The 17043-nt window shown below is 30.8% G+C and overlaps 2 protein-coding genes across 4 annotated transcripts in view; one reads left to right on the top strand and one right to left on the bottom strand.

Moving 5' to 3' along the window:
- LOC145333162 (A disintegrin and metalloproteinase with thrombospondin motifs adt-1-like) overlaps positions 1–10220 on the top strand; it is a 34949-nt gene extending 24729 nt beyond the window's left edge. Inside the window, exons 14-28 of the mRNA XM_080178313.1 lie at positions 710–748; positions 1180–1260; positions 2102–2163; positions 3533–3599; positions 3876–3933; positions 4247–4300; positions 4811–4839; positions 5430–5495; positions 6167–6222; positions 6592–6658; positions 7218–7238; positions 7789–7826; positions 8437–8483; positions 8745–8810; positions 9665–10220. Of these exons, the coding sequence (XP_080034439.1) occupies positions 710–748; positions 1180–1260; positions 2102–2163; positions 3533–3599; positions 3876–3933; positions 4247–4300; positions 4811–4839; positions 5430–5495; positions 6167–6222; positions 6592–6658; positions 7218–7238; positions 7789–7826; positions 8437–8483; positions 8745–8810; positions 9665–9724 (811 nt within the window). The 3' untranslated portion in view covers positions 9725–10220. The remainder of the gene's footprint in view (positions 1–709; positions 749–1179; positions 1261–2101; positions 2164–3532; positions 3600–3875; positions 3934–4246; positions 4301–4810; positions 4840–5429; positions 5496–6166; positions 6223–6591; positions 6659–7217; positions 7239–7788; positions 7827–8436; positions 8484–8744; positions 8811–9664) is intronic.
- A 3831-nt stretch (positions 10221–14051) lies between these two features.
- Positions 14052–17043, bottom strand: part of LOC145334088 (cdc42-interacting protein 4-like) — a 111131-nt gene continuing 108139 nt past the window's right edge. For all 3 annotated transcript variants that reach the window (XM_080179369.1, XM_080179371.1, XM_080179370.1), the window contains one exon: positions 14052–16747. In XM_080179369.1, the coding sequence (XP_080035495.1) occupies positions 16601–16747 (147 nt within the window). In that variant the 3' untranslated portion in view covers positions 14052–16600. The remainder of the gene's footprint in view (positions 16748–17043) is intronic.

The raw sequence follows: 17043 nt of genomic DNA, 5'->3' as shown, positions 1-17043 counted from the left end.
CTAAACTTTTCCACCAATAATTTTAATCTACACATTTTGTTTATCAAAAATAGTCTATTGTCTTTCCATTGAGATTTCTGAGTTAGATGGATTAAATAAATTTGGTGTATGAGCTGTGGCAATGGATATAGAATACGTGGATATTGTGTCAGTGGAATGTATAGGTTGCTAATATAGTCCTAGGATATTGATCAATGCGTTACTTCATGGTCAGGGGAGGGTATGGGGTAGATTCATAAAAGAGGGGGATATGGAATCGTTATATAAGTCAACTGGAAGAAAGATTTATATCAGGGTATGCGAGAATTTCTCACAATATCCATGTATTATATATCCTTTGCTACATCTCATAGATTTATTAAACTCATCTAACTCAGAGATGGATAAGACATTAGCGAAAAATTTATGTACATTATGATTAACAAAATTAACCCCTGTTTAAATTGGAATTATAGGAGGAAAAGTTTGGAAGCTGATACTTTTTACCTACTAGGTATACAAAGGGATAAGACATTCAACGATTAATTGATGTACATTCCCAATTATGGCAAACAATATTACTCCTTGCAAGTGTAAATTAAAAATAAAATTATTGATAAAAGAATGCTGGACGCTACTTGTTTTTTACCAAAAAACTCAAGATTGAAGGAATTTACATAAACTTTTTTAAACCAACGAATGACAAAACGCTAAATAATTTAATTTTTAGTTTGAGATGTAGAAGTCCAACAAAAATTGGCTATTACAGGTAAAAACAATTTATTCAGTATTTGTGATTTATTGAAATTACTTTTACTTTCTTTTTTCCTCTATCTTTCTATCTAAACCCGCGGCATTAGCGTAGATGATAGCATTTCTGCTTGCTGTCAGTGAGGTTTTGGGTTAAAGTCTTGTCCACACTACGACATACTAGAAGCGCAACTCATTTCGGACTTCCAGACAAAGGTCGTGCAATTGAATGGCTGGTTGTCTGTTGGATATTACTTAACCTAATGTACGTTGGTGTTAGAATATTGCATCTCATTATACGCAGATGATGCTCAGGCTTCTGCAGATGATTACTTTAAAAATGAAGGAAAATCCCACTTTAATCATCTCTCTAAATGAGGGCCTATCTATCTATCTAACTATCCATCTAACTATCTATCTATCTAGATCAGGGCTTATCTATCTATCTAGATCAGGACCTGCTCTGGAAGGAACGGATTGTGGAAATGGAAGGATTTGCTACCAAGGCACATGTCAATACAAAACTATAAGGTTTTTATGCTATAATAATCCTTATAATAAAGTAACAGGATGTTTGTCTGTGTGTTTGTATGTTTTTACCAAAGGATCTCGCTAACCACTGAGCCGATCAGGTTCTCCTTTACAGGGTAGCTTCTTATAGGTCCTGCGAAGATTTATTACTATTTTAGGGAAGGACACCATCCCCCCCACCCAAAAAAAATCCCCCCCTCCAAAAATTTTTTTTTTGCTTTTTAAATCTAAAATAAAAAATTGGGTTATCAAATTTAACTCCCCCCTCCTCAAGTGCCCCAAGAGGACTCTAGGGGCGTAGCCGCTGGTTCTATATAAAGTAGTAAGTTTTTTTGTATGTAGCAAAAGATCTTGAAAATTGGTGGTCCGGTCGAATTGATTGTATTTTTCTGGAAAGATTTATAAATACCTTTTTTGGATCTAATTTCTTATATCCTCCCCTACAGGCTAAGGGCGATGGAATTAGTGCTTAATAGTGTAGCTACTCTTTAACTAGGATATGTCTGTACGTCTGTCTGCATGTTCCTATGTCACTTCGTCACAAGGTTTAAGTGATTTTGCTCACAAGGTTTCGTGATTTTTTAATTTAAAATTCTAGTTTATTTCATATTTCTTATAAGATTCTTAAGATTTCTGCTTTTAAGAATAGAAATGTCAGGCCATGAAATTTTAGACATTAAATGGAAAGTCCTGTAACGATGAAACATAACCTAGGAAGTGATATCTTTATATATTTCTTCTAATTAGAATTATGAAAATATGCTAAAATTACTGTAAATACTGTACTGTTCTTTTAGCATCTAGTTTAAGAACATTAATTCAATAATAATCAATTTTTCAGCACAACCTCCAAGCCACAAGAGGCCACTTGGTCTAGCTGGTCTTTTAGCAAGTGTCAATCAGGTATATTTCTATCTATCTATCTATACATTTAACTGTCTATCTATCCGTCTCTTTGTATATCTATCTGTCTGTCTATCTACACTGTTAAAAATAATTTTTTTTTAGCATCAGATAATACTATATATTCTTTACATTAATGTATAGTATCAATTTGTATGTTCTAGGAAAAAAACCCCATTACGATACAAGGAAGTTTCCAATACTGTATTGAGTATTAGTTATTGTTCTGTGGAGTAACATGTAGTACTAAATAATGTATTTGTCTGTAGAGTATTATCCAATATGCTCTTTGGAATAAAATTCAATACGGTAGAAGTAAGTTTTTAATACTCTCCTTTGCAATTTTTGATACCCTCTATCATAATTTTTGATACCCTGTAGGGTATGAAACTGTTTTACTTTGGATGAAAGATCAGTTTATAATATATGATTATTATATGTACATATACATTTTATTATATCAACAAACATGCCAAGCAGAGCCATAAAACATTAATTTAAATGTAAATTTAGTAAAAAATGACTTTAAAGATGTTTAGGGCTAAACATGATCCTTAAAAATAAAAACTATGGTCAGCCATAATTATAAAAATCAAAACTATAAATCTGAGCATAAATAGTAACTTTTCATCTTTGTCTAAAACGACCAAGCATTGAAATACTTCCATGAGAGGTGTGCACGATTGGTGTCTGTTTCAATTATTCTTTACAGTACAGATTCGTACCCTAGAAGGTATGAATAGTTACTATTTTAATAAACTATTCTCTTGCGTATTGTCTGATACTCTACAGTGTATCAAATATTACTATTTTAATAAACTATTCTACAGCGTATTTTCCAGTACCCTAGAGCGTATCAATCAATACTAAAAAATGTATGGGTTCTGTATAGTAATAATTATTGTGTTATATAGTATTACATAGTGTTATATATTAATTATATAGTTGTAGCGTACTTATGGGTCCAACACTCTCCAGAGTATCAATTGATACTAAATAAAAAAATTATTTTTAACAGTGTATCTTTATATATATAAACATATAATATCTTCCAAGCTACAAGAGGCTACTTGGTCCTTTAGTAAATGTCAATCAGGTATCTTTCTATCTTTCTATCTTTCTAAACATTTATCTGTCTATCTCTCTGTCTGTCCATTAAGCTATATAAGTTGGAAAGAATTTTAATGCATATAATAAATTTGAAATCTGCATCAAATTTTAAAATCATAAAATTAATAAAAGTATTGTTAGTCCGGGTCTTCGGCCCCTTGGTGATAACAAAACTGGTCTTGTTCTTATAATTTATTATGTTAATATCAGCGGAAATATGTCTATAATACTATAATAATGAGTTAAATAACTATTATAGGATGCATCGTAAGAAGCAAAGGTTTTGTGACTAAAACAAGAACTTGTGTAAAGCCTGAACTTTCTAGGTAATTTTTATTGAAATCAAAAAATACAAAAAGTACTTTGATATAATCCTTTGATCTAAAGTAGTAAAGTTTTTTGCCTGAAGCTAAATATCTCAGAAATCTCAAAATGGGAATTGTACTTTTCATTGAAGCCTATTAGATATCCTGAGTTGGTTTTAGGCTATTTTTCTGAATCTTCCCACTCTCCCCCAAAGGCTAGACTAAAAGCAACTTGTAACTCTAAATACATTGAAGTTTTACTAACTAGTTCAGAGATTTTATAAACTTTATTTTAAGTGGATCATGTTCTGGAAGCTCTTTGGAATCTGTCCTATGTGATAACCCTGACTGTCAGGTAGATAGATGGAGAGATAGATAGATAGAAAAGTAAAAAGGTAGATGTATGGATAAGGATACTTAATTAGAAAAATATAAAGATAGATAGATAGACAAAGAGATAGATAGATCTTATGAGAAAAGATAATACATAAATAACAAAGTTTGGATAAATAGACATATACATAAATAAAAAGATAGATTATAATATAACATTGTAGTAGGTATAGTGATATGATATGTTTATGGATCAGGGATCTTAGGGGATAAGACAATGGTCAATAGATAAAATATAGTGGATAGATTGGATGGAAATAATTTTACTTTTTTAGGGGTATGAGGTACCCTTCAACTATGCAAACAGACAATGTGCTAGCTTTCAACAGGTATACATGGTTCAGCATACTTGCAAATATCTTCAGTTAAAACTTTACTTTATAATCTTAATTGGACCAAGACAAAAATGAAAACAATAGAATAGAGCTTGGACATTTTTTGGCCTAGTTTAAGGGTAATGAGATATCTTTTTCTGTCGAAAGAACCTAAGCATTGAATAAAGTTACACCCTTCAGACAACTCATTGACTCACGACTTTTTTCTGTAAGTCATAATTTTGCATGTTTAAGTGTCAAGGCATTATTCTACTTTTATAACTGAATAAGGGATTTATCCTTTAATTTTCATTCCTTTTTTTGGAGAATATTCTCTATAATACGATACTGACATGATTCTTCAGTACAGCTCAGAATATCTTTTAAATGAAATAAAAATAAAATGGCTTTTTAGCGATACTGGAAAAAGATGTTCTACAAATACAATACCTAATACTAAAGGTTTTGTGATTATTTTTCGAAAAAATGTCATCAGCTAAATATCTTATTCTTATTTTCTTCTAGGCAAATGATAGACTGTCTAAACTAATAAGGTACGATTTTTTTCTGTTTATTTTAAGCACAGCTGCTCTTTATCTAAAGTTTAGCACAACCGTCTGGTATATTTATTTGTTGCTGAACTTTTAATTAGATGTGAAATCTGTTGAATATTACCGAAATAAATTAAAATTGCCTTCCTTAAATTCACCTCATGAATTACTTAAAACAAATTTTTTGATATTCTAAACTTAATATGAAGAAACATTTATTCTATGGCCACTATGTCCAAAAATATGACTTACCTCTTCAACTGCCCCAACAATCCAACAACAATTACACCACAGAGACTTTTGGAATAAGCCTAAAGAAGTGGCTTCATTCCTGCAACTTAATAACAAGACTTGATGACAACCTGATAATAAGAGAACGTGGCTACTAATCATAAACTCAAATTTCAACCCGTTGGGATACTTTGACATAAAAGTTTATACGAAATTGCCATATTTTGGTCAGGTTGAGACTTCCAGCTGATTTTAAGTATTGTAATTGATCGTAATTGATTTCCTTGAGACTTAATGCCGGCTGACAAACGGCTGCCGATCCCTCCAGTACAGGAGTCATGATAAATTTTGTTTTTTCCTAGGGCACTTGGAAAGCAACCCAAGTACAATCCTGAAAGAGTGGACCTAGCCTGCATTGTACACTGCAGGTAATACTTTTCCATTGGGGCTTCGAAACTGATTAATATCCGCTGGATTTGAACAGGTTCTCAGCCATACTGAAAAAACCATGTATAGCATCGTATTATAGACAATTTTCCACGAAAATTAAATAAAATCGTAAAATTTTCCCTCTAACCCTTAAGGCTAACAAAACTGATGTAATCTTATAATGATTTATTTTTAATATCCGCAGAAAGATGTCTATAATACGATGCGATAAATAACTACTTAATCATATTTTGTAATATGAATCCTCACACGATATTTGAGCAGTTTATTTTGAAGAAACATAATATCTATACTAGCAGCCGAGCAAATTCAATATTATCTACTGACTGACCAAGTTATATACTTTTTGGTACATGAAATCTTGAACAGCAACCAAAAAAAATCAAGTTCCCCCCTAAATGTAGCCGACAGACGGACAAACGAGCATTTCAAATCATAGAGTAGCTTCGCAACTTATCTAAAACGAAAAAAAAATTTTAAAAAAACTTAGAAAGAGTTTTATATTGAACTCACTCATTTAACAAACAAAAATATAATATAAAATCGGTCGGACTGCTTAATTTTAAGAAGCTTTTTACCCACTTTTATTTTTTACAACTGATTTTCGCTACTTGTGGATGTTGTCATCCTTGTTTTAATTATTGTTTAGAATGACTAAAACTGGAGCCTGGTATGCGCCTGTCCTGGAACTTAATGATCTTCCAGGTAAACTATATCTATCTATCTAGCTAGCTATCAATCAATCAATCAAGCAATCAATTAATCTATCTATCTATCTGTCTAACTAGCTATCAATCAATCAATTAATCTATCTATCTATCTATCTATCTATCCATCTATCTATCTATCTATCTATCTATCTATCTATCTATCTATCTATCTATCTATCTATCTATCTATCTATCTATCTATCTATCTATCTATCTATCTATCTATCTATCTATTTATCTATCTATTTATATATCTATCTATCTATCTATCTATCTATCTATTTATCTATCTATTTATCTATCTATTTATCTATCTATCTATCTATCTATCTATCTATCTATCTATCTATCTATCTATGTCTAGAATATAATGTATATTTCCCTGATGGAACCTGGTGCCATAACAACGGAGATGTCGACTATTACTGCAAGTAAGAGTATATTTTTGTCACTGCATAATTTTTTCAGCATAGCTGACATAAAAAAATTCAGAGCTGGATCTTTAAATCATTTAAATGGTGCGCCAAATCGGGGTGAGCCAACTTTCCACCAATGAGAGCACAGCATTTTAAGAAATGCCGCGCTGTGATTGGCTGAAATTCGGTGCACCCCGATTTGGCGCACCATTGAAATGATTTAAAGATCCAGCTCAGGTTTCCTAGTGTACAGGGAGGGAGGGGATAGAAGAATTGAATTTAGATATATCTAGACTTATGTAAAGCTTCCCTAGAAAAACAGTTAATAGAGTATAGATAAAACAAATCAGCTTAAAATCATCTTGGAATCAATGTGAAGCTTCCCTAAAATGATTAGTAAGATTTCCACTTCTAAATCGAATTTCTATTCTTATTTACAAGATTATAAAAGGTTTCGTGAATAAAATGTAAAAATAAGATTTAAGCAATCTAATATAAATTCTTCAAGTTTAATTTAAATTTTTCATCGAAATAAATGTAAAATTGTCAATTATATTACTGTTTATTTTTTTAGGAACAGAAAATGTATCTCAAGGAATCATAAAATATCATCAAGTTTTATTTTAAAGACATTAAAGCTAGAGAGGGAGGGAAGAGTCCCCAAAGTTATATTATAACGCTTTCTTATTTGTTGGCTTAACAACTTTGGGGACTTTTATTGAATATTGATTTGATAGTTCCTTAAGTTGAGTTTCCAAAAGTTTCAACATCTAATTGTAGTCCACAGAAGGGTAATTTTAAATATTGGGTTTTTACAAAAATTTTAGATCCCTGCATTAGCTAGAGCATAGATAAATTTGCTTAAAACATATTTTTTAAACATGTAAAATTTTAAAATCGAAGCTACCTTTCTTTCTTGCTCTCTCTTCCTCTCTCATTCTGTTATTGCTTTTTTTAAACGAAGCTTTTCCTTATAATTAGGGTCAGTCCGTCCGTAATGGTTAATTAAAAATTTTTGTTTGTCCTACCGATTTAGAGCTTCGCTTTTATGGATGTTGTCATCCTTGTTGTTCATTATTTCTTAGAACAAACAATTTAAAATAGAAACTAAACGGTAAATGATATTTTTGTATTATTAAAACTAGTCATAGAGGAGCTAGAGCAGACTCAGTGCCAGATTTAGGTAAGCAAAATTTTAAAAGTTTATAAATGGATATTAAATCCGTGTGGATATTGTGAAATATTCTCGCATACCCTGTTAAAATATTTCTCCCAGCTGGCTAAAATAACAATACTTACCAACCCCCCTTACAATTAGCAACCTGATTGACGAAAGAAAGACACCAGAAAGAATTTTTAGGGCTCGGCAGCTGCGCTTTAGCCACAATCTTGCCACAAATCTAAACACGTTTAAGTTTAAGTTTAAGTTTAAGTTGATTGAAAATATTTAGGTCAGGTTTAGAATTACAGCTAATTTTTAAAATTGTTTAAGCTTGATAATCTTGAGGCTTTTAGGCGGCTGGTGCGTGGCTGCCGAGCCTTGGAAATTTTAGTTCTGAACCTTAAGAAAACTTATGTTTATAACTAATTTGGGGGAAGTAAACATCAACCTTCCATGAGTATCGTCCCTAAAAAAATTATCCCCCCCCCCAAAAAAAAATTTTATTTTTATTTTTAAACTACATTTGAATGTGGGGGGGGGGATAGACTCACCCCACCCTAAAGGTCTCCTAGAGGTCTCTAGGGGCGTAGCCGCTAGTAATGAATAATGTAACAAAGAAATTCTATTTCAGGAGTATCTAACAATGCACACCCAGAAGGAGAATACAAGATTCCTAAGGTAAAACAATTCTTCTTTAGATTACAATTAGTGGTTGAAACATTTAGACACTCAACTTAATGAACCAACCAATCAAAATTCAATAAACTTCCCCAAAGTTGTTTAGCCAACGAATAAGAAATCGTTAATAAAAACTTTGGGGACTAATGTAACAAATAGACCAATTTCCCCAATGTTTTTGGTAGGTGGAAAAGCAAAGTACCCAAACTATCCTTCATATATAAACTACATTAATGATGATATTTATTATTTCTTTTCTAGGAAGTAGAGAAGTACTTCACTTTGAATGATGATGACCACCCTCTAAGTGATGATAACCAACCAAAGGTAAATTTTCAGCATTTTAGTTTAATTTCTACACATTAGGGTTCTCTATTTTATTTTCAAAATTATTTTATAACATTATTTAAAGAAAGATTGCTACTCTGTAACTTAACATACTTGTACTGTTCTTTTTTAAAGTTTATATCCACGTAGATACTTCATTTATTTCATCCTCTCAGTGATGATAACCAACCAAAGGTAAATTTTCAGCATTTTAGTTCAAATTCTTCACACTAGGGTTCTCTAATCTTTTTGAAAATTAAATTACAATATTATTTTAATAAAGAGAAGTTGCTACTCTGTAACTAAAATATTTGTAATGTTCTTTAGTGAAGTGTATCTCCACGTAGATCTTTATTAATTTCACTAGGTAGCCTTTAACTTCATCTCATACCAATAACGAAATTAATTCGGAAGAAAATCACCAAACCTCTACGTGTTTTTCAGCTGTCGTTGGGGGGCAACACATCGTAAAATTGACGACCTCTCCATTTGCCCCCCAAATATTATTTTAGATTTATTTTGCTTGTTGGTTATACCTTATTCCTGCTTTAACTTAACCAAATACAGGCCTCCAAGACAACTAGTATGAATTATAGTTTTGAAGCAATTTATCTAGGGGGGGTTTTGGTTCCATTCTTCAAAATAGTTAAACTCTTCCCAGGACCTATGACAATCTTTACTGTAAAGGTGAATTATATCAGTTCAGCAGTTACAGAGATCCTTCTACTTTCATATAAGAAAAAGATTTTGTATATATTTCTGTATGACAATCGATGATGAGAAATTTGGTCATCAGATGTTTCATATTATTAACATTTTAGTTTGAAATTTTGTCACCAGATATCTAATATTAGGATAACAACGAAGCAGCAGAAGACGAATGGGATGTTATGGACTATATTCATCTTCCATAGAAAGAAAAAAAAAGGGGGAAAAATAGTTCAAAAGAATGATCAGTAACTGAACAAAGTGTCTCAAAAATCAGCCATGTGACGTCATAAACATAAGTGATTATCAATCTCTTTTTTAGGTGTGTTCTTACCCACTTCTCCTCACATCTCCCTCATTTTTATGACGTCACATGGGTGATTTTTGAGACACTTTGTCCGGTTACAACTCAAAACAGTTACTATTTGTTTTTTTGTAGATTTTTATCAAAAATTATAAACTTCTGTTTCTTTCTGGCTTATACCAACAACGAAATCAATTTGAAAAAAAACCCACGAAATCTATACGTGATTTTTAGATATCGTTGTGGTGCAACACATAGTACAATTGACTACCTTTTTATGTGCCCCCAAATATTATTTTAGATTTATTTCGCTCGTTTGCTATTCCTTATTCTTGGTTTTTTCTTAAATCATCTTTCTTTAAAGTTATAAATTTAAATTCTTTGCTTTCATTGAAATAAAGTTTCAAAAACAGTTGTTTTTAAAATATAAGTGAACAAGGATGACAACTTTCATATCAAAAGGTAAAACAATAAAGTATGAAGAGTTGTAGAGTTTCTAATGAAGAGCAGAATACAATGTAATTTAAAAGTAATTAAAATTGTAAATAAATTTGTTGCAAAATTGCGTAAATACTCACATTTTTAGGATTTGATTATAGAGGTGCAAACTATAATGGTCACCAAAGTTTTAAACACACCGTCTATAAATCGTTGGCTTAAAATTTTTGGGAACATTTTATTAAATCTTGATTTGGGTTTAAAATCTTTCAGTGTTCAAACTTTTCTATCAATAATTTTAATTTACAGATGTGTTAATTTGTTTAATATAATTGGGCTTGTTCTCCAATTTATTGTCCATTGTCTTATTCCTGCTTTTTTATAGAGAATGAGTTTAAATTGAGACATATTTTAGAAACAACAAAATATCTAATAGTAGCGCAACAATAAAAAATATAATGCTTTACAATTAGGCCGTTAGTCCATGTTGAAAACATTGAACACTGTTAGTTTAAACCAACCAATCTTGTCCTACATTCTATCCAAGTGCCAAAAGTTTTAAGCAAACGAATGACTTTCATCACTTTGGGTACCAGTATAATTTAAAGTTTGAAATACCCCTCTCTTCGATATTAATTTATTTAAGAAAAATATGTAGTCTAAAATAGTTTTTTGTTTAATTATCATGTTAGTTTGTTATAGCTGTGTCTCTTTTTCTACAATTGAATTTGAGAATCAACTTCCCCTTCCCCCCTTCCATCAAGTGCAGCCACTAACAAATTATGATAAATATATATTATGTACAAAAGACGTTGAGTTAAGTTTATAGTATTCTTGATATTTCAAAAATGTAATATTCTAGCAATGGATAGAGAATACGTGGATATATTGACAGGGGAAAATCTGTCGTTAAGTTAGGTAGTTTGTTTATCTAGCAGGAGGGGATGGGATAAGATAAAGAGGGTTGATCGTTGTTTTAACCAGCTGCAAGAACCAATTTATTAGAGTACAAAAAACTCTGGTGCAACATCCAGATAATAATATATCCAATATTATATCTCAAGGACACACAAGCACAATTTGGCAAAATCTAGAATACAGGGACCATGGAAAAGAAATCATTCATTCCTCCAATATTTACATGTAATTATATGATTCTGGTGGTTAATACCTATTGGAATAAAAAAAGTATTGAAAATTAATTTAACAATCATTGCCATATCCCTTCCTCCCTGCAAAATATAGCTTAAAACCACGAGATATTTTAGTGCATAGTTTTTGCTGGAATTTTCGCCGAATTTAGGTCCACAAAAAGGGACTATATTATACACTGCTTAATGTTTTTACACTACATAATATTTTGTTTAATTAGCAAAATCTTTATTAAAGAATTCAATATAAAATAATTTTTTTTGTCTGAAGCTTAAGATCTCGTTAACCGCTGAACCGATATGGTTCTTCTTTTATAGTGAATCTTCTTTATGGAGTAAAGTCCTGAGATGGTTTTAGGCAATTTTATTTCATAAATAAGTCTGGGTATGGTTTTAAGCTATTTTTCTGCTTTTCCATTTTCCTTCGAATATAGAGCACATAGATGCTATAAAGATCTCGGAAAGTGCTGATCTGAATGGTTTGTATTTTTCATAAAAGCTTTTATTTATAAAATATATTAGGGTGGTATTAGGCTATATTACTGAACTCCCCTGTCCTTCCATGAAGGCAAGTCAATGTACAATGTACATCCTCAAAATCACCATTTCTGTTAGTTAATCCCAGGTTAAATCCTTCTAATCCAGAGCCCCTAGATGCTAGGGGCCAAGCTGCAAGTGATATGTTTTAATGGATATAGTATACATGGAATTATTGACGTCAATTTGTCGCCAATTTAGATTGCTTATATGAACCTTAATTATTGATCAGTTTGTTCATCTGGTCGGAGGGGAGGGGATGGGGTAAAGGGGCTGGAGGTGGTGGTATCGTTATTTTAGCCAGCTACAAGTATCACTTGACTAGATTACATCAAAATGTTTTTTTTTTGGTTTTGCAGAAACGTCAATTTTTATAATGATTATGTACCGGCCTTAGCATCAAAATTAGTTATATTTATATGGATATAACTATGGATATAGTATACATGGATATATTGACAGGGGAAAGATTGTCATCAATTTTTATAATGACTATGTACCGGCCTTAGCATCAAAATTAGTTATATTTACAAGGATATAACTATGGATATAGTATATATGGATATATTGACAGGAGAAAGATTGTCATCAATTTTTATAATGATTATGTACTGGCCTTAGCATCAAAATTAGTTATATTTACAGGGATATAACTATGGATATAGTATACATGGATATATTGACAGGGGAAAGTTTGTCATCAATTTTTATAATGATTATGTACTGGCCTTAGCATCAAAATTAGTTATATTTACAGGGATATAACTATGGATATAGTATACATGGATATATTGACAGGGGAAAGTTTGTCATCAATTTTTATAATGATTATGTACTGGCCTTAGCATCAAAATTAGTTATATTTACAGGGATATAACTATGGATATAGTATACATGGATATATTGACAGGGGATTGTTTGTTGTCAATTTTCATAATGATTATGTACCGGCATCAAAATTAGTTATATTTTCAGGGATATAACTATGAGATAGAATTTTCAGTATGGCTTCAAAGCCGATTAATATCCGATAAATTAAAATCCGTTCTCAGTAAAACTGAAAAATCATGTTTACTATCAAATCATATGCTATTTTCTACGAATAATAAAATAAAAATCATAAAATTGAATAATACCTGTTTTGTTAGATTAGGCCTTCGATCTCCCGGGGCTAAATCAAAACTGGTTTTAATCTTGTAATTCCGTGAAATTCTGTCTATAATACGATGCGATAATTAACTATTATCTTTATCAACAAAAGTATGTAGTCATAATGTCCTGTCATTAAAATAACATCTGTCGATAACATATAAGTCCTAACCTCCAACTTTCTTGTCAAAATCGATATATTATTATTTGGATGTTGCATCAGATTTTCATGTACTCTGATAAAGTGATACTCGTAGCTGGCTAATATCCACACACTGTACCCAATTCCCTTCCTTTCTACTTGATATGGAACAGACCAATAAAAGAGTTCCAATTGACGACAAGTTCCCCTCTGTCATAAAATTCTCGTTAATTCTACATCATTTGTTTATAAAGATGACATGCCTATATCATTTCAGCCACGATCACTTTTTATTACTGCCATAAAGTCGACATAAACCATTAAAATTGCTTAATTAAAAGTGATAATAATGTGAAGACACTGGTACCCAAAGTTTAATGAACAAACACTCTTATTCGTTTTTTATATTTAATTTGAATTGTTAATTCAAAACCAGAAGTGTCAAAATCTTGCAACCAATAATTCTAGCCAATAGAGACGGTTATTTTGTTAATCATCATTGGAAATGCAAATATGTTTATCGTCCATTACCTTATCCCTTAAGATCACAGGGTTTTGAAATTTAGATTCTGTTAAAAATTATATTCAATAGAAGTCAACCTTTAAAAAAGTAACAAAATGTTTACCTGTCTATGTGTTTGTACCGAACTAAATCGTACCTAACTGTTATAGGAATTATCATGAAAAGTTTAAAATCGATAGGACAACATGTCTAAATTAACGAGGAAAGCTAATCATTAGGGACGAATATGCGGACAAACAGATCGACCCAAATAACAGAAAAGCTTCGCTTTAAAAAAATTAAACATATGAAATAATTAATAAATTTATTCCTTGTATAATGTATACAAAGTTCACAAAAATAATTTTAATTTGAGTAACATTACATTTAATAAACATTAAAGGTTATTTATTGCATCTTATTATAGACAGCTTTCCGCTGATATTAAAATGAAACTTTATAAGATTTAAACCAGTTTTGTTAGCCCTAAGGTGCTTAAGACTCGGTCTTATTAAACTGGTAATAATCTTATGATTCTCATTTAAATATTCATGGAAAATTGTCTGTAATGCAATGATTTGTCAGTATGGCTGAGATCCGGTTCTAATCCAGCGGATATCGATCGGGTTCAAAGCCATACTGGAAAAAGTAATACAATTAAACTTAAAATATAATAGCACTTTACTTTAAATAAAACCTTGAAATTTAAAAAATCAATGACTTTTTTAAAAAGATTGAAATTAACAAAAATTAAGAAAATATAAATAAAATTGTTTATCACATAGAATTTAGGTCAATTGAATTTGAGTATCCGATTGTGTACATAGCACCCTCATCCTATCTCAATATTTACTACAAGCTAAAAAAGCTTGGAACTTTTAAAAAATTGAAAAATTAAAATTATACATTAAACATTCAAAATGTAATTTTTTTAAATTTTGATATTTTTTTGAGTTTGAAACTTTTTTAGCTAGTAGTAAATTTTGAGATAGGATGAGGGTGATATGTACACAATCGGAAACTCAAGTTCAGTTGACCAGAATTTAGGTACTTTACATACACCAGTTTTAGTCAGGGATCTTAAGGGATAAGACATTGGCCGATAAATTAATGTAAAACCCAATAATTATGAAAAATTGCTCCTTCTAGGAATTAGAGTTGCAAGTTTGAAATGATCAATTAGGATTTAAGAAAAGTACCCAAAGTTTGATTAGCCACCGAATAAGGAGGTATTTAAAAACTTTGGGTACTAGTTAAATATATAGTCCAATGTTACCTTTCTCCCTGACTTCTTATATTCTTTCCATTTAAAACTTTGCTTCTAGCTTTCTTTGTCCGTATGTCCATTTGAAGGAACCAAAATAGCAAAATGGCTCCAAATCCGATAAATTTCAAATTGATTAAAACCGTAGCAATACTGAAAAATCATGTATGGCATCGTATTACAGACAATTTTCCACGAATATTAAAAACATAAATCATACGAATAAAAGTTTTGTTAGCCTAGGCCCTCGGCCCCTCGGTGCTAACAAAAATGGTTTTAATCCTATATCATTTTTGAATCCGTGGAAAGCTGTCTATAATACGAAGCAATAAATAACTATTCCAGTATGGCTCTGAATAATTTCCATTAGATTTAAACCGGTTCTGATCTATGCTGAAACATGATTAGTTTCCATGAATAATGGAAAGAGTTTTAATTAATTTTGATATAATTCATCATATATTTAGGAAAAAATCTAAATTTGATTTATCAGGTTAAATATCTATGAGGTAAAAATTTATTTTAAAAATTGCATTTTTTGAAAAATAATACATTTATTTTATGATTATTAATGAGTGTTAAGTATTATTTTTTAGTAAATTAAAAAAGGTAAAATATAAAGGCACTTTTTAAAAGTAATATTGGTCCAGTGGTTTTACTTTACTTAAGGTTAATATAAATATGATAATTATATATGTAGTAAGCTAATTAATATGAGTTTTGGAGTTTAGTTTGAGATAATACATAATACATAAACATTAGTTAGATATACCTATTTGTGTTTGGTAGGTTACTAAACTCTTACCAAAATAGGTATACCTACTTTTTTACATAATTTTTATACATATGGATAACTTTTAAATTTCATTAAAACATAAAATAATAAAACTGACTACAATTATTTAAGCTTTTTAATTAATAATGAGCTTTTAAGGTCATAAATATAAATATCTGTACATAATAAAGATAAACTTAAAATTGCATTTTTTGATAAAGTAATTATTTATGCTTAAATTCATGATTTTTAATGCCAAAAAGGTATTTTTAATAATAACTTCACTATAAAGCTTTTTCATATTAAAATAACATTACGAGTTTATATAACCAATAACATTAATTCAAAACATAATTAACCAATCACAACTAAGCAGTGTTGTTGTACTGCTACAACTGTCGAAATCACTTTCTGACCAATAGGAAGGCTTAATACACTGATGGCTTATCCAATACGAAATGTTACTTTATATGGCCAATGACCAATAGGAAGGCTGCATAACTGGTGGTGGCTAATGTTGTTTAAATTTGGACCAATGAGAAGAGTTGGCTGCAAAATAAACATCTAATGAGGAAGCTTTTCAGATATATTTGGCCACTGAGAAACATTCTCCATTTGTATGGACTAATCAGGGTGTTCCTGTTAGCTTAACCAATAATAATTGTTACTGTATATGGCCGATGACCAATAGGAAGGCTGCATAACTGGTAAACCAATGAGAAGAGTTGGCTGCAAAATAAACATCCAATGAGGAAGCTTCTTTGTGTATATTTGGCCAATGAGAAACATTCTCTATTTGCATGGACCAATCAGGATGCTTTCAATGGAGAAACTCCAAGAATGAAGTAGGGACATAACCTTCCTGGGCCATATCCATTCTGAGAACCTTGGTCCAGCCGTCAACATCCAGTTCTGTCACGTGGAACTCCTCACCGGATCTCATACTTATGTTGCTCTCCTCCTCACCCTAGATAGAACAAAAACTATTGGTTGAAAAGTTTGGACATAGCTACTAAAAATAATAATTTTTAATCCAATGAGCCAAAGAGTGATTATAATACTTTGGGTACCATAACAATTCGAAATTCCTTCACAATCTAATATCAATGGCAGAAATAATATTTTTATAAAAATTTAGCTTGAGGATTTATTTAAAGTTCAATATGCCCTTCTTTAATCGTTAGATAACCTAACTAACATCCAAGTAACCTGAAGATAGCTTTGTTACCCATGGAGGGAGGGGACATTGGGCTGTCAATTACT

This window comes from Acartia tonsa, chromosome 12 (assembly GCF_053477335.1).
Source record: "Acartia tonsa isolate MP-2025a chromosome 12, ASM5347733v1, whole genome shotgun sequence".
In the NCBI taxonomy this organism is placed as follows: domain Eukaryota; kingdom Metazoa; phylum Arthropoda; class Copepoda; order Calanoida; family Acartiidae; genus Acartia; species Acartia tonsa.
Note: the sequence above shows the minus strand (reverse complement) of the source record. Positions and strands in the feature narration are given on the sequence as shown.